This window comes from Tachypleus tridentatus, chromosome 12, assembly GCF_004210375.1.
Source record: "Tachypleus tridentatus isolate NWPU-2018 chromosome 12, ASM421037v1, whole genome shotgun sequence".
NCBI classification, from domain to species: Eukaryota; Metazoa; Arthropoda; class Merostomata; order Xiphosura; family Limulidae; genus Tachypleus; species Tachypleus tridentatus.
In genome coordinates, this window is record NC_134836.1 from 19,866,730 (window position 1) to 19,894,240 (window position 27,511).

Genomic DNA, 27,511 nt, shown 5'->3' on the forward strand with positions numbered 1-27,511 from the left:
AGTAATCAAACTGTTACAAATTTATATGTGAAGCTATTGGCATATGTAACCTTAACTTGAAGGGATTCGCAATATTGAAATTCACTTTACAAGGTTGTCATTAATTGTGTGAAGAACACCCACATAAACATTTAGAAAAATACCAAAATATCTTACTAAAGAAACATTCTAAATTGGTTATTGCGATGTTAAATTAACAGTTATCCCCACGGTGGAAATTTTAATTGAGATCTAGTGTGCCCTAACCAAGCCATCTTGTTGAGCACCTATAAGAATCATTTACTTTTCTTTGATATATTGAAAATATTTCTGAAATTCGACGCAATTTCTTTGTTTTCTTTCCATTTTTAGGCGAAAAATATGATTTTCTTTTTGTATACGGGCCTGGCATGGCCTAGCTCGTTAAGGCGTGCGCTTCGTAATCTGAGGGTCGCGGGTTCGTGCCCGAGTCGTGCCAAACATGCTCGCCCTCCCAGCCGTGGGGGCGTTATAATGTGACGGTCAATCCCACTATTCGTTGGTAAAAGTGTAGCCCAAGAGTTGGCGGTGGGTGGTGATGACTAGCTGCCTTCCCTCTAGTCTTACACTGCTAAATTAGGGACGGCTAGCACAGATAGCCCTCGAGTAGCTTTGTGCGAAATTCCAAAAACAACAACAACTTTTTGTATAAATTAGTATAAATACATTTAATATGTAACATGTTACGCTTTCGAAAAGAAGATGTCATAATCCCTAGAAATACAACAACGTACAGTTGTGAAGAGTAGCCTGTATGAGATTTTATAATTTTGTACTTAATCTGTACTTAAGAATATGTTGAATTGTATTCAGTATCCTATTTTATTCTAAGAAATGTGACATATTTATGTAATTTGGAAAAGTAAAATAATACTGATATTTTGAACTGCCAACGTTTGTCTATGTAAAATTGTTACCTCATCTAAGATAGTTACGAAAAAAGAATCTATTGAGTATTCAATATATATTCAATAATTAGTACTATTTTATTTATTACATAATATATATTTTTTCTAGTCAGATCACGTATTTTTGTCTAGTGCACTTCTTTTGTATAAAGCAATATGATATATATAAATTTATATAAAATATATATTTCGAAATAATGTTTTTAATCTAGATTTCTTGTGGAAGCGGATTGGCAGAATTATATTTACTGTTGTGTAGGCCGAGTAGGCTTAGTAATAACGATTAATGATTGTTGCAATAAAAAAGGTTTGATATATATTAGTTTTTGTTATTATATTTACAAGTAACGTCAGTAAGAATTATTCTGTTATCATGGACGTCAACAAGTTAATAGAACTTCTTAGAGGAACAACACATCCAAGTCATCGTGAAGAAGCTGAAAAATGGTTAAGACAAGTATGTCAACTCTACAGTGTACTGGCATCATTAAAATAATATTAATATTAAAAAATATTATAAGTATCGTTATAAATACTAATAGTATCAGCGTTACACTTAAAAATTGAACTTTAATAATTTAAGTCACCTATTGCACTAATACTTTTGGTACATCACTACTTTCTGTTACATAGTTTATTATGCGGTTGAGTTGTGTATTTAATCGTGTTAAAGATTTTAACAAAGTTCTCCGCTACACTATACAGTACTACTAATAATTAATACTCTAATAATTAAGAATAATAATGACCGAGTTACAGATTCTATGTAAAAGTGAAGCATTGATTTAGTACTTTTAGACCACTGTACTTATTAATTTATCTCTTAAGTAATATTATGCAACTCATTTTATTTTGACTTTAAACATATTTGAATAATTATTGCTGATTTAGTGATTAGGATAAAGATGTATTCCTGGTAGTAGTAGTAATAAATATGGAAATGCATTAATAATGGGCACTTGCACTGTTGTGATCACTACATACCTATAAAAACCGTATGAAAGTAATTGCTGTTACATGTTTTGTAGGAGAAATAAACATTAGTAACTTTGAGTATGATGAACTCTGTAAAATTGTGATTAATATACTTGTGATACTTGTTTACCAGGCTTTAGTTATACTGAGGTACATTCAAAGATTTTCAATGGCACACTTGTTATATTAACATAAATTACAATTTTCCTGGAAGATTTATTATATGTTGAACAATTTATTCATTCTCAAACAGACACAAATACTTTTTTATTCTCTAACATCATGTTTTCTCTCTTCAGAAGTCATCCTTTTAGTATTAAGCATAGGTCTAAAGTGAAATATAATTACTTAATTAGCATACACTGATAGTTAAAGCATTTGCTTGACAAACTTTCCATATCACTGTGGTGCAAGTGTTCACTTAAATTTAAAGAACTTGTCAGCTGGACAAATAATCATAATAATTGAAAATGTAAATTTATTGATGAAGTACATTTGTGGTATACTCGAGTAGTTTTTTTACTGTGTTATTATTTAGGAAAATTTTAGTATTGCTTAACTCATTCACTGTGGCTGGGTTGTATATTTTTCAGTGCTCCCTCTGTGACAGGAACAAAAGTTTCCTATTCTTTATGCTTTTTGCTTCTTCCTCTGCTGTGTCCAGGTTCATCATCTTGACTTTCATCAGTATTTGTAGAGCTTGTATTCTCTTGTCTTTTTATCATCATGCATTTGAAAACCACTTGACTCATATTCACTGTTTTCTAAGCTGTGAGTTACCTACATTAAGCATGTTTAAACAGTAATTAGCATTACTACTAGTTGCTCTATAAGTTGTATGTCCAGCTGAGACACCTTGTTGGTTATTGAAGGGCTGAGTGAAAAACATCAAGAGAAACATATATTAACATTAGGTTGCATGCAGCTAAATACTTTCCAAGTCATTTTACTCTTACACATCATGCATAGCAGTGTGAGTAGGTGGGAACATTGGGAAATGTACACCCCAGTCATACTGAAAAAGTTAATAAAGTCACTGACTTTTGCAATGACTGTTAAACTGTGAATATTTTTAAGTTACATAAAACTGGCAATATAAACTAAAGACTAATGTTTTGGGAATAATAATAATTTTGTATTCCCATTACAAGAGCATTACATATAGATATGCACAAATTTTGCTTAGCAGTATACATAATGGTGAAATACACAGTATAATAGTATCTGGTGTTGATGTCCAATTTTTTTTTTTAAATTTTCATTTTACTTGCAAAACTTTATTAAGTTGGTTGATGTATGGTTAAAATATTATACTGTAATGAGAATGTCATAAGGCATTTAAGAAGATACAAACTTCAAGCTAAATACTGTACAAGATGTTGAATCATGTGTAATGTTTTGATAAGTGACTTGATTCATACTTTTGTAAATGTTTAAAGTTTTACTAACTAGTGTTTCTCCAATTGCCTTTCAGCCAGGTGTACATTACAGCAATGCCTGGTTTGTCAAACTGCTGTTTTTTTTCATAAAAAATCAAAATATTCTGGAAGTTGAAATTTCCAATTCTTAACATAAAATATACACACAAATATTCAAGAAATTCAGTTATTTATTTCTGTATGTTTAACATACTCATTTTTTTCTAAATGTTACTCTACTGCATTGGAATTTATGATGTGCTTTACAGTACTGTGTAAAGTATACACTGCATCAATAAGAGAAAGCATGCTAGTTAGTCTGAAGCAGCTTAGAAAATGTGGCTCTCATAAATCATTGTATGAAGCAATGTTATTTGTAAGATTTGCCCATGAAAATATTTCATAGCAAACTGAATGAAAATAATTCAGTACAAATTCAGCTGTTCATGGTATAATAATATAGATTTCATATATTAAGATGATAGTAACTTTTTATAGTTTATTGCAAACTAGCCTAAAACAGAACATAGAGAGATTGAAATTATAATAATAATAATATTTTTAGCATTTAAATATTAGAACTAATGTTTACTTAATTCAGTATTTATAACTGGGGATTGATATCTCTTTCAATAATATGCATATTTGTTATTATATCACTACTGGCTCTTTGAATCTTCACACTTATATTGAAACTGGCACCTTGTGAACATATACAATCCCATCTAAAAAAGTGGGTATTTGAAAATTTCAAATTCTGTTTCCTTATTATATCATGGTGCCAGTTTTATCAAACTTTCAAGACAAAATATCAGGAGGTTCACATTCAGTAAAAATTACTCAAAAACTGAACAACCTGTTTATAATATTGACCCTTTGACCTATACACCAACCAGTGATTATCATCACTTCACATTATTTTTATGTAAATATGTCATACAAAAAATCAACAGTTAATCACAATTTTGGCTGAAGTTGAGTGGTTAATCAGTATAATCAATTGCATATAAACATTAATAAATGTACAACTAATCAGAATTAATGTTTATGATTATTCCAACTATCCAAGTTGAAGGTGGTGTGCATGACACTGCACCATATTCGCAGGTACATATATGGCACTGTGTTATAACTTCTTTTAATATATTATTGTTCAACAAAGTGGCAGACATAACCATTCTTCAGTGTCCTTAACATGCTTTGATATGAAGTGTTTTTGTTTTTTTATTATTAGAGTATGGTTTACTTATATTTTTTTTTTATAAAAATTGCAGTTCACTGTAAAGATCATTATTTTCATTGCAGGTTCATAAAATTATTGGTTTTGCACCTTCTTTGCTAGAATTAGTGATGATGACTAACTTAGAAATGTCTGTTAGACAAGCTGGTGTTATTTACCTAAAAAACTTAGTTTTGCAATTTTGGCAACAAAAAGAACAAGAGCCATGGAAACCTGCACTTTTCCATATACATGAACAAGATCGTGCAATGATTAGAGATTCAATTATTGATGCAACTGTCCAAGCACCAGAGCTTATCAGGTAGGCATTATATTCTGACATGTATTTTTTTTCTTCATTGGAAGCAGCTTTTATAACTTAATGGCTGTTGGTATGATTTTTTTTTTCATTTTAGTTGCAATACTATAGACATATATTTAATTTCTAAGCATTTGTTTGATCACTAAAAAAACAATTGACAGTATACAACATATACAAAGATTCACATTTTAAACTGACATAAAAGTGAAAATAAAAGTAATTACCTATTATAATGCAAATATTAATTACTACAATACAGGTTTGCCCAAAATGTGTTAAAGGGGTAATTGTACAACAGCTTTAAAATAGTATTGATATTTCTGGAGATTTCTTTCTAACTTTCATTTGTATTGTTTCTGATCATCAGTGTGACTGTTCTGGCAAGCTACCTCTAGCTTTTATAAGTTTTTAAAGGCCATTATAATTATGTTGTATCTTTATCAGCAACTAATAGAGTAATTAAAACTCTAGCATTATGTCTTAGAGTATCATCAGCATCTTGATAATTAATACTTGTAGGATTATAAACTTGTATTTTTTAGTATATTAAAGTTTATTATTATTATTTTCTATAACTTACTAATTTTGGGCAAACCGTGTAAATTTCAGCCTATAACACAAAAAATAAATTTTGTAACCTGTGGTGTTTATGGCTTATTGTCTTATTTGCTAAAAAAAGATGTTACATTTGTTAATTACTTTCATATTTGTGCAAAATATTATTTAAGATAATGGTTTTGTAGAACTGGTTAAGGACATGATTAATGATGAGGTAATATTTTCAGGTCAAATCCAGTTACTTTTACATAATGCTTATAGGAAAAAGCAGCTTAATGAACTTTTTGTACATAAATATTGCTGTTAGTTTTAAAAACTAAATAAATATTGAAATAAAATTGTTTTATTTGTTATCAAGTGTTTCCCCAATTTGTATGAACATCTGTTACAAAATTTGTTTTTATAACATTTTAATACTCAATAGTTACTGTGTTATAATGTTTGTACAGAACTGGTTGATGATAGCAACATTCTGAAAATGATAAACCAGTAAAATTGCAGTGTTATATTCCTCCTGAAAGTGTTTAAAATGCATTGCATTGGTTATGCTCATGTAGTTTTCTATCTTGTAATATGTTTGGTGTCGTATTACTGGTCTATGAAAGTATTAGCACAAGCTTATCAGATACTGTGAATTTGAAGTAATATAGTGCTTATTAAGGCAGGAAATTCTTTGTACCGACATGAAATTATCTTGTCTCTTGTAACATAAAAGAACAGATCTCTTAAAATCTCACAAGTCTACTTCTTATGTCACATTCCTGGAGAAGGAAGGTGGAGAGGGCAAGGGTATTGTATTAGGGTCTGTATTTATGTATGTACATCTGTGTGTGTGCGTATCAAAAAAATAAACCAACATACATAACATTTTTACTGGAGATATGATGTTTCCATAGGATGGTCCTCCTCAAATCTGGTTTGGTTTCTGGATCACTTTGAAACAATTTTATGATGGAGATAAAGAGCATTTTTTAAGTTTATTAGTATTAACTGTACAAGAAGTGATCAGATTTAGGACCAAATTTCAGATGCATGCTGAAACCAAAGGCAACGCAAGGGCATGCAATCTCTCTGATTGCTCTTATTTAACGTGTTTTAATCATCAATACTTTTATATTGGGTCTTATCTGTTAATAAAGTTTCATAGATCATTGTTAATTTATAAATAACATTTATAATTTGTGCCAAAGTTACTGATTAATACCATTTTAGAATGATAAACTAAAGTTTATCTGTTGTCAGTATTGACAAACATTTTGGATTCAGAATCATTTTGTGAATAAAAGTAAATTTTGAATTTATGGTTAACTGTAATGATGTCCATTTGTGTTTGAATTATGTAAACTTTGATAATCCATATTTAATTTGTTTTATATTCTGTATACAAATTATAATGGAAATTTTGCATTTACTACACCATTAAATTTTTTCTTTTGACATTTATCCAAAGGTTCCCATAAATTTTTACTTGTAGGAGTTAAGTACATGCCATGTCATCAATTAACATAGTCTAGCCAAACTTAAGTGCTCAGTTAGCAAACTATAGTAAGCTTTTAAAATTCTGTTGCAGTATAGATTTTAATTTTGTCACATCAGTTGAACATCAGTTTCTGCTATTTATCAAATATAAAGTCAGGTCACTAATCATGTCTTATATTACTTTTTTGGCATAGTCTTTATAATTTTGCAAAAGGAAACAGGCAGAAAATATAAACAGTAAGTAAAAATTTCCAAATTTTGAACCATTGCTGGTACAAGCCTCATGTCAGTTACAACTGACCTGTAATTTGCGTAATATATTACTTATTACTTGTAGCTGTCTGCAATTATGATAACTATTTTTCATTAATACAGGATTCAGCTGGCAGTATGTGTCAACCAAATTATAAAACATGACTTTCCTGGACGATGGACAGAGATTGTTGATAAAATCTCTATTTACCTGCAGTTACCAGACACTTCAAGCTGGATGGGTGTAATAATGTGTCTCTATCAGCTTGTTAAGAACTATGAGTAGGTTAATATGTTTAAATTATTTTTATCTTTATTATATACATACAAGATTAGTATAATTTGGTTAGGAAGTTAAAATAACTAAATGTTAAGAAATTTGGCATTAATTATTACAAAATAACCAGAGTAAACTAGTGAATCAAAGTTTCTACATTGTAGTTTTAAGTCATGCATGATTAAAGAAGTTTTAGTTACAGGCAAATAGGTAATGAAAGAAAAATATATTTATGCTTATACATAGATATATATATTATATCATGTGGCAGGGAAAAAATGTATGTATAAATTAGTATGTCTTACAGATAAGTCCTTAAAACGGCACAAAGGATGTCAAAATATTGTACACATAGAGTGTATTTTTAAAGTGGAAACCATTGACAGCTTCAATTAAGATTTTAAAATTGTGTAAATATGAAACATTGATTTTTAACTATCTATTAAATTATGCTGATATCTTTCTAAAAATATAATTCTTCAGTTGTTTGTTCTCATGCATTCTGTTAAAACCTTGTATCTCTTGCTGTTAAATCCATATGAAATAATCTATGCTTTTGTAAACATTATTTAGCTACTATATCAGAACAATATATTTTATTGTTTTCTAGATACAAGAAACTAGAAGAAAGAGGACCATTGCATGAAGCTATGAATCTGCTTCTTCCACTTGTACACCAAAACATTATCCAGTTACTGCCAGATCACTCAGAAACTTCAGTATTGATACAAAAACAAATTTTAAAAGTCTTTCACTCATTGGTTCACTACTTTCTTCCACTAGATCTTCTTCCTAAGCATATTTTTGCTTCGTGGATGGAAGTTTTTCGAGCAGTGCTTGATTCCTCTGTACCAGAGGTAAAGTCTTTGGAGAAATTTTGAAGCAATTGAAAATTTAGAAAGTAGTTGAGCAAAAATATTTTATTTTAAAGATTATGTTAAAATCTTTTATAGAGTTCATTAACAGGGCTCTAATGTTTTAGTGACTAAGTTTGCTTTTGAATTTCAGAAATGTGGAAAAAAGAAGCAAAAACAGATATTATTTTAAAGTGTTTTTTTTGTCAATTGTTAATCATTCCTATTCATAATGCATTACTTGTTTAACTAAATGCAGATTGAATTGATTTCTTATTTATATTAAAATTAATAAAGATTGTTTTTTTATGAATTTTTGATAATAACTGGACAAAGGAAATATAATATGGTTGACGTGTTATTGTATTATTCTTTACTTTTACTCTTTAACTTTTATAATAATTCAGTGTCTCAAACACTTACATCATTCATGTATCTACTCACCTTGCATTTGGCATGTTCTATCTACCAGCTACGTACTTTAGTTTGTAATTAGGTGTTGAGCACCCAGAGAAGGCTGCAAACACAATTTATATGCTTTGTTGCTGGTTAAGTGGTGCTAAATGAAACAGGTACAAAGGCTAAAATTCCAGCATGCTGTTCTATATTGCAGGCTGGATTTAGGCTTTGTTCACAAAAAAAGAACTTCGAAGAATATGGCTTATATGTCAGTGTCACATTTAATGTGAAAAATATTTGAGTTTTTGGTCTTTGACATGTCCTGTGCATTTTTTCTGCAAATATTTAACCTGGAAATGCTAATCCTACAAGTATGGTGAAAAAAGATTAGAAGCTTAAAGTTTGGTAGTCCACAATATTAAAAGATTGCTTGTTTAACTGGTTTTATCTAACATATTTGTTTATGTGTTACCTTCCATAACATTAAAGAGTATTAGTGAATGATTTATATCACTGGTACACAGTATTTCTGTCAGAAGATAAAAGTAATTATTTTTTATAGTTTTTTTTTTCTTCTTAAGTTAATATTTAATACTTTGTAATGCATCCTTATATCTATGGAAAAAACTGTGTTTTTATTTTGTCAAATTAGGAGATCATTATATTCTAAAATGTGACATTCTTTATACCAGGCTGCCAATCTAGTAGAGGAAGATGAACGACAAGATCTGTCGTGGTGGAAGTGCAAGAAGTGGGCTATGCGTATCCTCATTAGGATTTTTGAAAGGTGTGGAAGGATGTTATTTTTATAACACAACTATAATTTTTTTTCAATCTCATTTAGATAGAGATGTTATAAAATGTTCTCATTACTGTGTTCTGAAATTAATTGTACAGGGACATTAAGTGTTTGATGCCTTTATATCCTATGAGTACTGCAAAATAGTGATCAAAATCTTGTAATTTTATAGATACAATATCTTTTGTTAGTATACTCAGTGTGATAACTGCAACAAAATTATTTATTTATGAGAAGAATTTTGTGTAATTACTGAGAATGTAACAATTGTCTTCACTTTTACACATACAGTGTAATTTGTTGTTGCACTCAAAATAATACTTATATTACAGTTATTCATTTTAAAGATTCAAGTAATATCTTTGTGTGAAACACAAAACACGGGTGAGGTTTTACTTAAGAAAATTAGAAATCTTCAAAGAGTGTTGTTGTTGAGTATATTTTAAGTATTCTCAATAAAGTCACTTTGGAATTAGCTAAAATATTTATTAGTTGCTGATCTACTGATGTTATTTGAGTTTTATAATTGTTTATAGCATGCAACAAGTTCAGAATTATAAACTTTGAACAGTAAATTAGCTATACTATAATAAAATTTGGAAATATTATACTCTGTTCAGGATTACTAGATCCTTTTAATATTAAATATAAAATATGAAATAATTTTCATGTAAACTACTCAGCAGTGATGGCGAGAAAACCCACTTGTAGAGAAAATGTATATGTAAAAACGGCTTAGCAGTTTTTTGAGTTATGTTGTAGGTGTTAAGGTAGAAGTGTGATGAACCTAAATTTTCATTGTGAAAAATATTTTTGATAATATTTTTATGCATGGGCGCAACATTTGTAAATATAAGTACAAGCTATTCTTTTTTTAATTTTATTTGTGGTAAAAAGAAAAACCTACCAAAGTAGTTAATTTGGCCATGTAAACAGGATTTATTTTCATACTTTTTTATACATTTTACCATTAATTCAAAACCCACAAACATATTTGAAGTTTTAATGCAAACCCTGAATATTTAAAATTTTTATAAAAGTCTGAAATGAAATATTGTGCTGCCATCTTCAATAATTCAATTTCTTTTAAAGCTTGAAAAAAGAAATCATTGCTTTAATCAGTGAGTTTATACCTGGCATATTGAAAATTATATTTTATCTTCTGGATTAAAGTTACTAATGTAGACATTCACAAACAACTGATATTTGTATATGTATATCATAAAAATAGTAATGTATCATTGCAGGTAAAACATTTGTTTTAGAAATCTTTTTACTTAAATGGTGTCATTCTTGATGATTGTTTGGTGTTTTGACAAACAACTGGTGTTATTTCTCTATGATTGTATCAACTGATTATCTTCAATTTTACTGTCATATGTTTTTTTTTACACTCGTTTTACAGGAGTTCCTTTTTGCCATCATGGCTTATAAAGGTAACTGTTTAAGAAAACACCATAGTCCTCAATGTTATTTTTCAGATTTGTTTATGGGACTTACTCGAGTCTTTCTTTTTCGGTATACCTCATTTTTTCTTGTATGCTGTCTGAAATAAAGGTTAAAACTCATGATGCTCTTATCTAGCCACAGTTTGTTTCATTTCTGGAAGACATATTTTCTTCTCAGTTCAGATCATCAGTTTTATCTATTTACTTGCATGGCTTGGACCTTACTTGAATATCTTTACTAGCTGTTTTTATTTAAATCGGTAAAAAGGAAAAAACTTTTCAAAAATGGAAATAAATGTAGAGATGAATAAGGATTGATATTAGCCACCTCTCTATTTACTTACTTTCTTTTTACAAAAGATTTATTTATTTATTTGTCTTGTTTTTAATGTAGTGCTTTGGTGAATATAGAAAGGTTGCATTTATAACCAAATTTTAGATACACTGAGGTTCCAACTTTAATATTTATTCTTTATTATTGGCTGGTAATTCCTTTTTCATTCTGTTCTTAAGTGTTTTAAAGAACACCAAATGTATGTAAGAATGCTAATTTCAAGGGTATTGATAACATTGTTTACACTAGAATTATGATTTTTTTAAAAATTATTACTACTTATTATTGATACTCATTAAAGTGGATACTCCATTTGAAAATATGTCACCTCAGTGAAATCGGTTGATACCATTATTTTGGTTTTTGAGTTATTGTGTAAATACAAAAGAAAGTAAAACAGGAAATTTAAACTTTTTGCTATGATATTTACAGACATTCCCAGAACTTGTGACTCAGTCATTGTATAGACATTATTAAGATATCAGATGATATTTAAAATGCCATTTCAATGAACATTTTGAACCATCCCTACATAGGCAGTGCTACTGCCTGCCTGAGTCTCTTCATTCCTTTGTGATGAAGACTTGATACTAAGAAAGGAGATCATTTTCAATACTGCTATTCTTCCTATTCTGTATTTAGCATTATAAGGTATGATCCTAATTGCATAATTTGTTGGACTCAGACCGTGTATTAATTTTTACTGATTTTTGTGTGATGTGTGTGTGTGTGTGTTTCTGAATACATCTTCAGTGTCTTTGACTTAAAGGATTAAAACTTCTCTTGTTAGTTATCTTCTGTTATGTGTTCCAAGAACTATTTGGAGCTCAAAGTTGCCATTTCTATAATTATTTATCTATGTTTTAGACATGCTTTTCTCTGTTTCTCTTTATCTCTGTTAGGAACGTTTTTTGGGCAAAAGAGTGATTTTTAGTTACTTGCTTGTTTTCATTATGTTAATCTTGTGGTGGTGTTGAATTTTACTGACTAAGTGATTTCTGATACTTTTAGTTAAGTTGGAAGTCCATCTTGTCCTTAACTGTAGTTATTTTTGACAAGGGCTATTTGTTTTGAAATGATTATTAAAAACATTGGCAAATCATGAACTACCTGCTAAATGATTCATACTACTCTTGGTGGTATCAAAATGTTTAAATATTTGAGCTAATTCAAAGAAAATTATTGCTTATATAGATTATGTAAATTAAACAAATTAATACAAAGTTATTACACTGAAAAAAATATTGCATTTAGTGATATGATCATAAAATTGTGCAGTGCAGTTGAGCAATAGTTACAAAAAAAAAACATGTTTGATTCTAATTTTTTTACTTTTTCTTTTTTCACACAAATGTTACCCATTCCTACACTTCATATTGATGTAGTCCATAAAAACTGAACATTCAGTACAGTGTAATCTAACAGTTTGCATGCATGGACTGTGAACTTAGGATTCATTGCTCATGCCTAGTTGTCACAAAAAACATATTCAACATGTCAGAGCCATGTGTCAGTTGGTAAATGTGGTGATCAAATCCCATTGTGCTCTCAGGCAAGAGCTGGTGGTTGTGGTGGGGGATCAGTTGACTGGTTTCTTTCCCTTTAAGATATCAGTTCAAAATTAAAAAAGATCTGTACAAATGGCCCTTGTATGAGCTTATGTGGAAATTCTAAAGCAAATGTATAACCTCCCATTTATAGTTTTCGTTTTCCTGATGGTATCATTGGCAAATTAAAACAAAAGTGTGATAAAATGTTTATAATATGAAATACATTATGCAATACTTATGTTGCGTGTGTATGAGAATGTTTTATTTAAGACTGCATGTGAAAGAGTATGTCATATTTCTAACATCTTTCTAAAAAACAAAGATGTATATTCAAATTTCCTTATTCTTTTTTGAAAATTGTTTTGAAAGTCTAATTTGTTACTAGCAAAGAAGATACAATCAGGTAGTAGCCTAAATTAATTATTAACTTATGCGTTTTATAACTTGTCTTGAATGGTTAATGGGAATAAGGTATGACATAACTTTATTAGTAGTTACTAAGGTATAAATTTTATATCAGTATTTATGTTGTTTTTAAGCAGGATATTCATATGGTAACTAAATGTTTAGTAGCACTCTGCAGGATTACATTTTGCAAATTCTTATATTGTTCAGGAACAGTAATATGTTTCTTTAAATAAGGTATGGGAGTCCAGGAAAAGTGACTAAAGGATACAGAGAATTTGCTGAATATTACCTAGAAATGTTTTCTGCTGGCATTCTACAGGTTATGCTGAAGTTGTTAGATCAGTATTGTCAGAAAATCTATGTATCTCCTCGAGTTCTGCAGCAAATTTTCCACTATATGAATCAGGGGTAAGATCAATATAAAGCTCTAGATCTTATTAAATAAGTGTTTTGATTGTATAATTACAAATTAACTAGTAAGAAACTAGGGTGTCATTATGCCATTCTAATTTCAATAGATTTATTATAGTTCAAGAATAACTTAAAAATATCTTTGATTAAAAACCTTCCAGATATTTTTACGTTGTAATGGATGAATTTAAGATACCAAATGTGTATTCATAGAGCTACTAAATATAATTAATCATCAAATATGAAGAGAAGAAAAATGTTTCTTAACGTGACTCAAATAGACAATTATGATAGTACTGTCATTTTAAATTGTTAAGCCTACTTTTGTATCTGCAATTTTTGGGATGTTTAATGTAATTTTTTTGTTGCTGTTAGATTATTTTTATATATCAGATACTTGCAATCAAACAAAATTCTAGGAAGTCTTTGAGAAGATTAATAAAACCTGTATGTTAATAGTTCTTTGCTGTTTCAGTCTCATAAGTTCAATTTACTAACTTAATTTTATAGAATTCATCTTTAAACACATAAACTCCTAAGTAAATGTAAATCCATTAAAAAAAACAACTCAATTTTATGAAATAAACAAACATGAACTAAAGGGTACAAGACTATCATTAGTATTTTATGTATTTTCCTTTTGAAACATTTAAGGCAAAAGCACAATTATACAATATACATACAATACCTGAAATCTGGACATGTGAAATATCATCTCACTCCTGGTAAAGAACTTTGGATGGTGCCCTTAGAAGCTGGTTATTTAATCAGCTTTCTCAAAGAATGATTAAGCACAGACCACACCAGCTTGGTAAGGTTCTCATCATATTATTGGCCTGGCCTCAGGAGAGTGGTAGTTTCCTGACCTGAAAGTCGTTGGTTTTCTGACTTAGTGATTGAGCAGAAACCCTGTCATGCTTTGATTGGTAAGCTAATTATTGGCATAAATAGTATCTCAACCACTTTGTATCTATTGCATTCCAGCTGGACTCAAGAGCCCTGGTATTAACGGTTTCACAATGGGCTCGGTGTGATATACACGAGTTCGTCTACACATTTGCACTATTACGTTTGATACAGCGAGTGTATCTTCACAAAATTTAGTGAACTTTTAGCAAAGATTACAAATATTTTGTACACACAAAATCACATTTCTTAATGAAATATTTTTACTAAAAATTTGTTTGTGAATATATTGAGTCTATTTTGTTACTAGTCTGAGTGCAAAGTGATTTTATGTTGTGATAAAAAACTGTTCTTCATCCCTAAAATTTCAAATATTATTTGTGTGATCTCTAAAACCTCCTAAATACATTTCAAATGTTTGTTTTTAGTAAGACTTTAACTTTTATCTTATTTTATATACTCTAACTATACAGGGTCTGAAAATTGACCAATCTCATAACCATCATAAAAAAATTAGGAAATAAATATAAGTTATGCTTTTTTCATGCTAGAATGACTACATATTATAACATGAAAATACTCTCAGTAGCATAAATTCAATAATGCTATGTATTTATATGTATGTTTTATTATATTAAACTTCCAATCATGCCAAGCTAACTTTGCTTAACTTGCATTGATGTGGTGCATGTGCACTCATGTTACATATCCAATAATATAGAACTGACCTGTCTTGGTTGTCTACTAGTATTTTGTAATATACAGTCACATTTCAATTATTATACATTATAGATTTACTCTTTAGAATTTTACTAGATATATTTTAATAGATTTTTACTGTTTAGAAATAAGTTATTAAACTTGTTTTTCTTGAAATATAGAACAACAAATCAAGAAGTAAAGTAAACAATTATCTCTTTTTGTTATGATCTTTGAACTATGATTGCTGCTGGAGGTGGGGGATATCAAACACTTTTTTTTTCAGGTTTTATATATGCAATTGAATAACCAAAAATATTATAAATAACTATACTGATACTATTGAGTTCCACTATAATTTATTAAGCTTAGTAACTAAGATGTATTTAGATTTTAAAAACTAGGAAACTTTGACCAGACTAAAGACACAACCAACCTTCTTGAAGTTTTTGTTCGAAAGAACATGGTAGGCTTTTCACATATTAAAATGGCTGAGCAAACCTCTAGAGCAACCTTCTAAACTGTTGATTGGTTATTCACATGTCATGTATTGAAGTGTGTGTGTGTGTGTGTATATATATATATATATATATATAGGGAACATTTCTAAAAATGGGAAAGTGAATGGGGCCACTGTTTGATTCAGTACATAAGCCATATTTCAGCAAAATAAAAAAGATATGAGGCTCTTATTTTATATTCTAGCTTGATAGTATTAGTAACTTGAGTTCCTAATTTGTACAGAACTTAGTATCTTGACATCACAGACATCTAATTTTAAACTGTTGCATTCAGCATGTCACTTGACTCACTAAAATCTATTTTAAGTGTGTAATTTTAATATTTAAATTAAGAAATAAACTCATATGTAATATTTGAATTATAATCTACAATTTGATACCAAACTTATTGACATAAAGTCATAAAATAGTAGTTCAATAAAATTCTGAATGCAAGCCAACAAACTTGATGACCTGTGACCCTTTGTAAAAGAGATAAACAGAGGTCCTCTTTGGCTTAGATTTAGCAGGCCTAGAGTGATTGGCATTATTATACACTTTACTTTCGTTCAGAAATTATTAATTATGACACATTTTCAAAGAGTTTTCCAATTATAATGAAATTTTATTTTGTGCTGACTGTAAATGTGTCAAGGAACTAAAAAAAAATTCTAGTGAAATACTTTATTGAACAGGAATAAATGAGCTTATCTAACAATTATTAGTTACCATGAATGTCAGTTTTGTTTGTTACATGCAAGAAGTATATTTTTCTTATAAAAACTAAATCATATCATTGTTGAAGTGAGTAGTTTGAATGTCTTATAGAAGAGAAGAGAAATAAAATACCTCATTAATTCTGATAGTGTTTGACTGAGATATTTTTTTTATATCTGCTTGAAGTGTGTTATTATGAACGTTATATATGGTATTAATACACTATTTTTATTCTGTATTTGTTTAGCATTTATTTTAATCATTCAAAAGTTTCATTCAATTTTCTATGAACATAAAAAAATGCACTCATGCCACCATCAGTAATGGAAAAGGAATAAATAATGTTCTTGCTCTTTGTTGTTTTTTTAATATTTTAACTTACAGATAAAGAATTTTTTCATTCTTTACAGAATTGGACATGCCCATACATGGAAACTTATTAAACCCCATATGATGGTAAGTTCAGAAATAAAATTACCCCACATAACGGTAAGTTTGGAAATAAAACTTAATATGTAGATTCATATGTCTAAATAGAATGTGTATTAGGTTTATGGTTTTTATTTATTTATGTTTTATTTTTATTTATATATACATATATACTGAAATAAATAGTTCCAATACTATCAGTTACATAAATTTTTAATAGGTAATTAAAACCAGCACTATAAAATAATAATGAACTTGATATAAAATGACTTTAAGGTGACAACTACAGCTGACAGTGGGAACTCTACCAAAACATTTTCAATGTTTATTTTATATAGACACACACACACACACACACACACACACACAATTATTGTTTTTTCATTCGTATATAATAATACAGATACATTTCAAATCTCTGTTGGAACAATATGTTCATAAAGTATGTTATGAAGTTTTTCTACAAAGACATGTCTTAAATTAACAGTTAAATTACTAATTGTTATTCTATTCTGCATAAATTGCAGGAAATCATTAAAGATATAATTTTCCCTCTCATGTGTTACACTGATGATGATGATGAAATGTGGAAAAATGACCCTCATGAGTATGTACGCTGGAAATTTGGTAAGCATCTTTCTCAATGTATGTTATAAATATAGGTACAGTAAATTTATCTAACACTAGATAATAATTAAGATAACTTTTGATAACTTAGAATTACATCCATTACTTTGACTTAATTCATTTCGTTGAAAATTAAGTTACTATATTGGTAATTGAAATAATTAGTGTTCACCTGAAAGCAGTTGTAACATTTGTAACGTAAACGTTTCACACAGACATGGTATTTAAAAAACATTGTAAAGCCTCACATTTGCAAGTGAGTTACAGCTTATAATTATAAAAATAATAGCTAGACATGGGTTTAAAGGGCAATAAAGTAATAAAAGGTAACTATAAATAGGTGTATACTGTTGCAAATTTAAAGCTACTTAAGATATATACATAGCTTCATTTTACAATTTGAAGTTATTACAGAAAAAAAAAGGGGTAATGTGGATTTATTTCATTTTTTTAGTTGTGAGGTGGTTCAAATTCACCAATCTAGTATAGAATTAGGGTAGAGAAAGTAACAGATAAAATATAAACTTTCACTGAGTACAAACATATGGAATGTACTTAGGATGTTTGAGATAAATAAAAGTATTTTTAATCTTAACATGAATATTGTGTTTTACTCAGACTAGTCATAAAAAAACTATTCACAGACAGATCGTTTTTGTTTAGTTTTGTTAAAAATACTACACTAAAAAACCTGTTTTTTGTATATGAAAGGCTTCTATTGTTTACTGAAAGTCTGCCAAATTTTATAAAATACTGAAACTATATTAAATGAGTACAAAGTGTTCATGTGGTTGATTAGTCTAACCAAGCCTGTGTAGAAAGAGTTAAAAGTTTGGAGTTATCATTTATTTACCTCCAAAATAACACAACTGGCCTGTACATAGTGCATTATTGTAGTTACTTTTTTTAAATCAGTGACTAATAGTAATAACAAAAACAAGAATTCAAAAACAACAAACATTACCTTCCAAAAGCACTTTCAGTTATAATATGACACTGTATGTGAAAAAGTTGAATCATCCAGACAATGTGAACAGTCACAACCACTTACAGTCTGAAAAGAAATGTAATAGTGCATCATAAAGATTAATTTTGTATAATATTCATTAATGTATTAAAATGAGCTACAAAAGGATTTTTAGTGAAAATGAACCATAGTAAATCTACAGCCCAGTCACAGACAGTAAATTTTATTGGGGAAAAGAAGAAACCCTCAAATTTTTCTAATGCTGTAAACTTTCAGATGTCTTTCGAGAATTTATATCACCCATTACTGCTGTTCAAACGTTGTTACATTCTGTTGCCAAGAAACGCAAGGAGATGTTGGATAAGACCATGGCTTTTGTCATGCCTGTTTTAACAGATCCATCCTCTAACCCTAGACATAAGGATGGAGCATTGCACATGTTAGGAACTGTTGCAGACATATTGATAGAGGTATGGAATCTTGTTTAAATTCATAAAAGGAAAGTTTTGAATTGGATACTAGTTTTACAGAGAGTGACATAATGAATAGTTCAGTGAAAGAAAATAAAGCTTTAAGTCACACAACAAACCATTTCTTTAAGGTGGAGTTGTGCTTGTATGAACTTTGAATCAGTCTAACGTTATGATTGTTGAGAGTGACTGTAGTTGTCCACATCGTGAAATGCAACAGAATTAGTGTTTTAAAAATGAAGTATATTATAGACTGCTCTTTATACTTTTATGATATTGAATATTTTAATCAAGTTAGTGAAATTATTTCATTTCATGTATCCCATTGAACATTTATGTAACTTATTTTTGAATGAAAAATAGCTTGCATCATAATTCAGCATTTCAAAGCATTTCTCCTGAAATTTTTAACTATAGCTAATTACTTGTGGACAAAATTAACTATCCACCATCATCAGTCTAACAATAGACATAATGTTTATCAGGTTTTTAGTGTAGCTAACACTGTGGATGTCTCTGATATTGTAATTCCAACATAATCGTTTTATTCCAATATATAAAAACTATGTTGGGACTTAAAGTGGTTTAATTTATTAATATAAGTGTATGTGACCATCCTACCCTCTTAAGTGAATATTTAGTCAATAACTTTCTCTGCTCTGTAGGTCCAACATGCTCTGTACAGTATTGTTATTGTCAGTCTTAATTCCTGTAACGCATTATTAATTATATACCTATTTTATTTATCATTTTATTTCTCATATCAAAGTTATTAAAACTTTTTCACTTATATTTTGTTATTTCTACAGAGAAGTGATTATGAAGATAAAATGGAGACAATTCTAGTGACATATGTTTATCCTGAGTTTCACAGCCATTATCCATACTTGAGAGCAAGTGTAAGTCACACATGCGTTTCTAAAATAGTGCATATATCTTTTTAAAGTTTATAATCTTTTGGATTACTGTGACAATAATGGTATATCGTATATTAAAATACAACTATTAAAATTGACAAACTATATTAAGGTAGTAACTCCAGGGAAAAAAGTGATATACAATATTTTCTCTTAATTTTAATTATAGTACCAGTAAAAAAAATCTAATATCCAAGAATTTATTCAAGGATTCACTGGACATGCTAATCTGCAGTTTGGGGATGTTTCATGTATACTTAGTGGGAATCTCAGTTTGGAATGGTTCATATTTATGAACATATTTTGGAATAATTCATGCATGCATAGCTTCTAGAAGACAATCATATTTCTGAAAGCACCTTATAGTTTTAAGCTACATATTATTATATTTCATAATATGATATAAGGATATCATTATGTGAAATAATATTTCTTAATACATCAGTGGTTATGTTCCATGTTGTTTATTTTGTCTGCAGACTTGATTGCTTTCTGCCTTTTCTTGATTGTAATGGTTTATATTTAGAGATACAGGATGTACACAAATGAATGGTGGGGTTTAGGGGCATTGCCATTATTTTGCCACTACTATACCTAACATTATACACATATCCATTAATAAATTTGTATACCTGTATAGTTTTGTTAAAGCAGTGTTTTGTGTTTCATGGTTTTGTTCTAATGTGAGTAGCTTTCAAGAAAGGTGGTGTGCATTCTGTGGTTATTTGAGCTGAAGTCAGTGAAACTGGTCCAATGACATTTTAAAAGAGCATACAACACAGATCCACTACATGAAAAAGAACGTGAAGGTGGTTCAAGCAATTTATAGAAACAGGTAGTATCCAGGAAAACCTGGAGTGTCTGAAGAAACTGTAGAGGTTTTCAGACAGTCCTGCATTAGAAGTTCTTAAAAATCAATATGTTGTCATAGTCTATGATTAAATTTTCTGCAGTCAACTGTTCACAAAAGGATGCGGAAGAGGCTGATAAGCTACTGCATGAAATCAAACCAAATGACAAGCCACAGAAAGTTGCATTTCAGTGACATGCTCCAAAAATTTGATGGCCGGCTGGAGTTTTTTAACAGCATTTTGTTCTCAGATGAGATGACATTCCATGTTGATGTGACTGTCAATTGACATAACTGCTTAATCTAGGATTAAATAATCTACAGATGGTTCAAGGGCAAGTTTGAGGAATGCTGAAGGTTAATATCTAGTGCAGTTTGATGAGGAATTGCATCATCAAGCTATTTTTCTTTGCTGGAATGTCCAGTAATGTCTACCTGGACATGTTGAAAAAATTTGTGTTCTCACAGATCAACAACATGGAGAATCACAATAAATTACACATTGTCTTTCAACAAGATTGAGTGCACTCGCAGTTCTCAAGACTATTTGAAGGGCTTTTAGTTCCACATTGTTTCTCTGAAAAGGGCAAGTTGTATGGCCCTCGAAGAGTCCCAACTGCATGACTTTAGAATTTTTTCTATGGGGCCATGTGAAAAATACTGTAAAATGAAAAGATTGCTGATTTAACTGACTTTCAACAAAGCACCACTAAACCAAATAAAAATGTTATGCTGAAGATTCTTGACCAAGTGTGAACAGAAATTGATTATCAATACGATGTGTGCTGTGCTTTTAACATTGCACACACTGAAGTTGTGTGATACCATTTTAAAAACCTTTAGAAGTTGGTGAATTAAATAAACAGATGTTTAATGCACAGTAAGTATTTGTTCTTAACCAGTATACTTTCAAAACCTCACCTTTCATTTGTGTACACCCTGTATATAAATCAGGTCTGCTGATGTCCCAGTATTCTCATAAAATAAACATTTTTAATTTCTTTAGTTTCCCTTGTAGGATAGTTAATATTGTGTTATGCTTCCCTTTTGAAAATTTTGAGCATTTTACACTTATTATGGAGATGTGTTGATTACTGTATTACTTTAATTTCTTGAAGTGAACCAATATTTATTTGTTCTTCATTTAGGCATGCTGGCTGCTTCACTATTTTCACAAAATGAAGTTTTCTAATGATTACAACCTAATACAAGCTGTCCAATTAGCACAACACTGTTTAATTCAAGAGAAGGAACTTCCTGTAAAAGTAGAGGCTGCAGTAACTATACAGATGTTGATTCTTAGTCAAGAAAAAGGTTAGTTTGTTAAATAATGAAGCATTATGTTAATTACCTACTAATGAAAATGTTATTGGACAGTTTTTTCCATTATGCTTTATTATTATTATGATAATGATCACTAGTAATCCATCTTGATGGACAGTTTTATCCATTATGATTGGTTGTTGTTGTGGTCACTAGTGCAAACTTTTCATAGATTTATTATGTTTTGTTCTCACTGCGATCACCTGTGCAAGTGTTCACCCAGTTTTGTTTGTTATTTATTGTTAATGTGGTCACTAGTGATATTGTTCATAACTTTGTACGTTATTGTGGTGATGACAGTAGTATAAACTGTAGTGTTTACTAAATGTAAAATACATAATATAATATTAATTTCAAATACAGTATTAATTCATAGTATTTTAAGTTTTTATAAAATGTTGAAAATGAATGCACTTTACTTGGTAAGCTACTGCTTATATAAGTGTGTATGATTAGTAAAATGTGAGTTTAAAACTATGATTTCTTATTGCTGTTAATTGTGTTTATTTTATATCCATTAATAGCCCAAGAGTTTATTAGACCGCAGGTAAAAACGATTGCCTTGGAACTCTTAAAAATCATCAGAGAAACAGAAAATGATGACTTAACAAACATCATGCAACATTTGGTGTGTGTGTTTGCTGAAGAATTAGCACCTATTGCTGTAGAGATGACTGATCATTTGGTGAGCATTTGTTATTCTTATTCATACAATGAACATCGCTCATTTGTTTTGTTTCTGTATCTCTTGTTACATGAATGCTATTGAAATTGTAGAAATGATACTGTACAGGTGTGAAGAAAACATGTTACTTTATGTTCAAATTCTGGCTTGCAGCTTATTAATGACACGTGTTTGAAATTTTAAATTTACTAAAATTCTTTATAGTCAGTGGATTTAGTTTTATTTTTTAATATATTAATTGACCTTTAATCAGATGTGCTACATAATTTAAGATAACATTAATAATGCAGTATTTAAGAACAAGGGATCTTGAACATATTTTAGCTGCTTTTCTTCCATAAAATATTGTCCAAAACTAACCTTGACCTTTAACAGTCACAAGCATCTACCTTGATGAGTATAGTGTGAAGAGCTTAATATATTGTTCTCAGTTATATAAGAAAGATAAATGGAATATTGGCTGTGCTTGAGATTTAGTTTGAACTCCTTTATTTCATGAAACAAGAGTTTGTGTTAACTACATAGTTTATAGACTCCATATCATAGGCTAGCTGTGTGGAAGAGCTCTTCATTTTTTGGAGCTTATTTTGGATCCATGCAGTAAGTGTTAAGTGTTCCTCATGGTTTTGGATGCATTAGAAAATTACATTCAATCTCCTAACATGGATAGTGGGCTATAGGATGTTGCTGACCTACTGCTTTCCATTTGGTCAGTAGATCTGTAGCTTTGCCATGAATATGAAAACTTCATATTTTGTATTATATCATTTTCAGTGAGAACAGTTTTTTACATTCTGTATGATATATAGACTACAGAATATTGTTATATGGTTAAGGATATAATTACAGTATGCAACATGGAGTCTTATTCAGGATTTATTAAACTAGGGCTATTGCAAAACTCAGTTTTATGTCTGACTTAAAAAGGTTTAGTCTTTATGTGGACTTTGTAACTATAATGGGAATTGTGTATTAGTATGAACCTTTTTTAAGTGTCTATTGAATGTATATTATTTCTTCATTTTTTATCTTTATTTGCTCATTTTATGTTTTACTTATACTTCAGACTAAACATTCTCTAATGGTCTGCTGATGTTATATTTAAATCAACATGCTGATGTGTTTTGTATTTAGTTAATTAAGCACACAATACAGAAAGCTATATTTTAGGTATTTATGTTTTAAATTTCTTGTTCATATTTTATATGGAAATCATTTTCAAAGTGTATATATATATATATATATATATAAACTATATGTTTATATAACTATATAAACTAACTATAGTGTTTATATAACTATATAAGTTTATATATATAAAATATTTTATATATATATATATATATTTTTTTTAAATTAAACCAGGTACAGACCTTTCTTGAAAAGAAGACAGTTTTCCTGGATGGAACAGATGGTTCTACAGATGAAAAGGCTGTGACAACTGGAATATTAAATGCCATTGAGACGATCCTGTCAGTCATGGAGGATGAAAAAAAAATCATGCTTGAAGTGGAACCTTATGTTCTACATGTAGTTGGAGTGATTTTCTCACAGAATATAGTTGGTGAGTAAAGTCATTATGATGTTTTGGTTTACAGACTTGCTAATTGGATTGGTTTTCACATAGAGTATAGTTAGTGAGTAAACTTTTTATGATGTTTTGGTTTACAAGCTCACTCATGGATTTTATCAGGATTTTATGCTATTCAGGTATTGTCACATTAGAATGCACTCACTAAAAATGAAATAAAATTCTATTATAGCTAGTTGATCACAGGACTGCTCACGTGGTTAGTTAACTTAGTCAACTTTTTGAGATCCTTCTAGGGGACAAAATGTATTAAATTAATAAATCATAGGTAAAATCTGAAGTTTGAGTACCAGTGTTTTAACTGACCACAGCTCACTTTTTTGCTCCTTTAATTTGAATACCAGCACACTAACTGATTACAGCTCAGTTTTTTGTATCTTTATGTTTGAATACCAGCACACTAACTGATTACAGCTCAGTTTTTTGTATCTTTGTTTGAATATCAGCACACTAACTGATTACAGCTCAGTTTTTTGTATCTTTATGTTTGAATATCAGCACACTAACTGATTACAGTTGAATTTGTTTTTGGTTTTTTAAGTTTTAAATACAACTGACTAACTGACCAAAGCTCAATTTTTTTTTTCACTTCATTATATATTTATTTAAACTTGTCAGTGAAACATGGAATGGAATGGTTTTTCACTTTTTTTTTTAAACATATATGGGTATATTGCAAAGTCTGTACTAGAATAATATTTGCTATACTTCTTCAGAATTTTAGACTGTAAACAAGTAAAACTTGAAAATTGAAAAGGAATGATACTTGTTTTGTTTTGAGACCATGAGCATGCACACTGTAAAATCTGTAATGTAACGTTATTTGCTTCACCTCTTTTGTCTGTAAACAATTTTGAAACTTGTTGCTGAAAAACCCCAGTTTTGTGAATATTGTACGTGAGTATAAAAATTTATATTTTTTGGGATTCTTGTTGAATATGTGTGGGTAGTTTTAAAATGCTAGGTTTTTTGCAGTTTTAAAAGGTTTTATTTAATTACACATTTTATGTGTACTTGTTTTGTTTCTGTGGCTTTTGGTGAAACATTATTTTTGTTTAGTTTTTGAAATAAGTTATGTTATTTAAAAATAATGAAATAAAATTGTGAGCTTAGATTTTACCATCCACTGAAAAGGGTATTTTAACAAGTTTGCTCAAGTGTTTATATAAATGGAGTGAAAATGCTAAATGTGCAAGTATTAAGTACACAAAAATAAATTAACTAAACTCTACCAAAGAAACAAATTGAATAAAATAGTAAAAATTTGTATCAAATTTGATTAGCAGCAATTATCAGCTGACTAAATAAAACTGTTAATTAATTATTTGTGAGCACAGTAGTTGAAATAGGTCTCAAAACATAATACTCCCAATAATGATTATGTAAAAATGATAACGTTTTTGAATTAATTTTAAATGTATCAACATTTTATCTCTTAGGTTAATTGATAACCTTGTAGTAGATAACCCTATTAGCCATTGCAATTATAGTTTTTCCTTGAAGCTCAGAATATTAGTACCAAATATAATATCACAGGTGTTTACCATTATGCCAATTAAATGTTTTGTTCACTTTTGAAAAAAAACTTTGTCAGAGAATATATTATTGTAATATTGTTTTTGCTTTAGTACTTTGGGAAAAAAAATGTTGTTGCCAAAGTAATTGGTGTTTTTGTTTTTAATAGCTTATTGAGAATTTGTTTTATTTTTGTGTGTGAGTTTGTTTTTTCAACATTTGTATGGTAGAACTTTTTTATTAAATTGTATGTTTTTAAACTATTATTTTTTATTTAACAAATAAAATTTTATTTTTATAAATTTTAAAATCATAGTTAAAAAATAAGAACTTGCATTTGTGTATGAAGCTAAAGCCTTATTCTGAAAAGATCTGTAGATTATACATTACTCAGAACACAAACTTAGACATGTAAAAATAATTGAAATGGCTAAGCAAAATAGATACATACTAAAATTATAAAAATGGAAAACATATACATTGGTTGAATATAAAAGTAATTCTTTCATTTACTGTTTTTATTTTCAGAATTATACGAAGAGGCCTTGTCTCTAACCTGCAGCTTAACCTGTAATTTCATCTCTCCAGACTCGTGGAAAGTGTTTGAAATGATGTATCTCATTTTCCAGAATAATGGAATTGAGTATTTTACAGGTTTGAGATTCACGTTTTTTATATTTCATAATATGATTTGCATCATAACCGTGATGTACAGTTAGTTAGTTGGAAACTACAATGCACATTTATAAATCTCATTTTTCACTTGCTATACTTATATATTCATGTGATTCATAAATATTTATAAAGGCATACCTTAGACCAGGTAATTCATTTTTAACTTGTTAATAGCTAAGAAATGTAAATAATCTGTAAAGAATTTAATAACTGTTTACTGAATTAATACTATTTCTAATGTAAAGATAGTTCTGCATTCAAAATATCTATATATTTAAAGTAGCATTTTCTGTGCCAGTCAGTACATGGACTGAAAAAAACTGTGCCTGACATTAGACTTTATTAAACCTTATACTGTCAATATATAGGTCTAACAAAGATAAAAATTTCCTAAAATACTAAAACTAATATAAATATATAGTATTTATGTACCTTTAATTTGTGCATAAAATTTATTTATGAGATGCATGTAATAAATTATCTAGTATTTACTGGAAATTTTAATGAAGACAGTGAAGTTACGTTTATATGAGTAGAAAGTTACGAGGCCCAGGTCAAGGCACTTGACTCGTAATCTGAGGGTCGTGAGTTTGAATCCCTGTCACACCAAACATGTCTGCCCTTTCAGCTGTAGGGGCATTATGATGTAATGGTCAATCCCACTATTTGTTGGTAAAAGAGTAGCTCAAGAGTTGGTAGTGGGTGGTAATGACTAGTTGCCTTCCCTTTAATTTTACACTGCTAAATTAGGGAGGGCTACTACAGTTAGCCCTCATGTAACTTTGCAGGAAATTCAGAAACAAAACAAAGGTACGATATTTAGCATAGTTTTTCAAATGATGGAACTAAATGTACTGCATACAAAACATAAAAGACAGTTACTTTGGTAAACAGATAAACAAAAAAACACAAAGGTAATTCATTAAGTTTGAAGTACAAAAGGTAAAACTTAGCCTTAATGTTTCTACTAATACCAAAACTTCATAAATTTTCACATTTCTGTACATACAA

The 27,511-nt window shown here is 29.2% G+C and overlaps 1 protein-coding gene across 3 annotated transcripts in view; it reads left to right on the forward strand.

Moving 5' to 3' along the window:
• Positions 1 to 1,047: 1,047 nt before the first annotated feature.
• LOC143235089 (importin-7-like) overlaps positions 1,048 to 27,511 on the forward strand; it is a 56,979-nt gene continuing 30,515 nt past the window's right edge. For 2 of the 3 annotated variants that reach the window (XM_076472885.1, XM_076472886.1), the window contains exons 1-14: positions 1,048 to 1,383; positions 4,625 to 4,860; positions 7,273 to 7,431; positions 8,037 to 8,283; positions 9,372 to 9,466; positions 13,453 to 13,626; positions 16,862 to 16,907; positions 17,408 to 17,507; positions 18,751 to 18,944; positions 19,754 to 19,843; positions 21,860 to 22,025; positions 22,559 to 22,719; positions 24,085 to 24,283; positions 26,354 to 26,479. In XM_076472885.1, coding sequence (XP_076329000.1) covers positions 1,300 to 1,383; positions 4,625 to 4,860; positions 7,273 to 7,431; positions 8,037 to 8,283; positions 9,372 to 9,466; positions 13,453 to 13,626; positions 16,862 to 16,907; positions 17,408 to 17,507; positions 18,751 to 18,944; positions 19,754 to 19,843; positions 21,860 to 22,025; positions 22,559 to 22,719; positions 24,085 to 24,283; positions 26,354 to 26,479 — 2,077 coding nt within the window. In that variant the 5' untranslated portion in view covers positions 1,048 to 1,299. Of the gene's footprint in view, positions 1,384 to 4,624; positions 4,861 to 7,272; positions 7,436 to 8,036; positions 8,284 to 9,371; positions 9,467 to 13,452; positions 13,627 to 16,861; positions 16,908 to 17,407; positions 17,508 to 18,750; positions 18,945 to 19,753; positions 19,844 to 21,859; positions 22,026 to 22,558; positions 22,720 to 24,084; positions 24,284 to 26,353; positions 26,480 to 27,511 lie in introns of all 3 variants that reach the window. The other variant, XM_076472887.1, reaches the window with a different exon arrangement.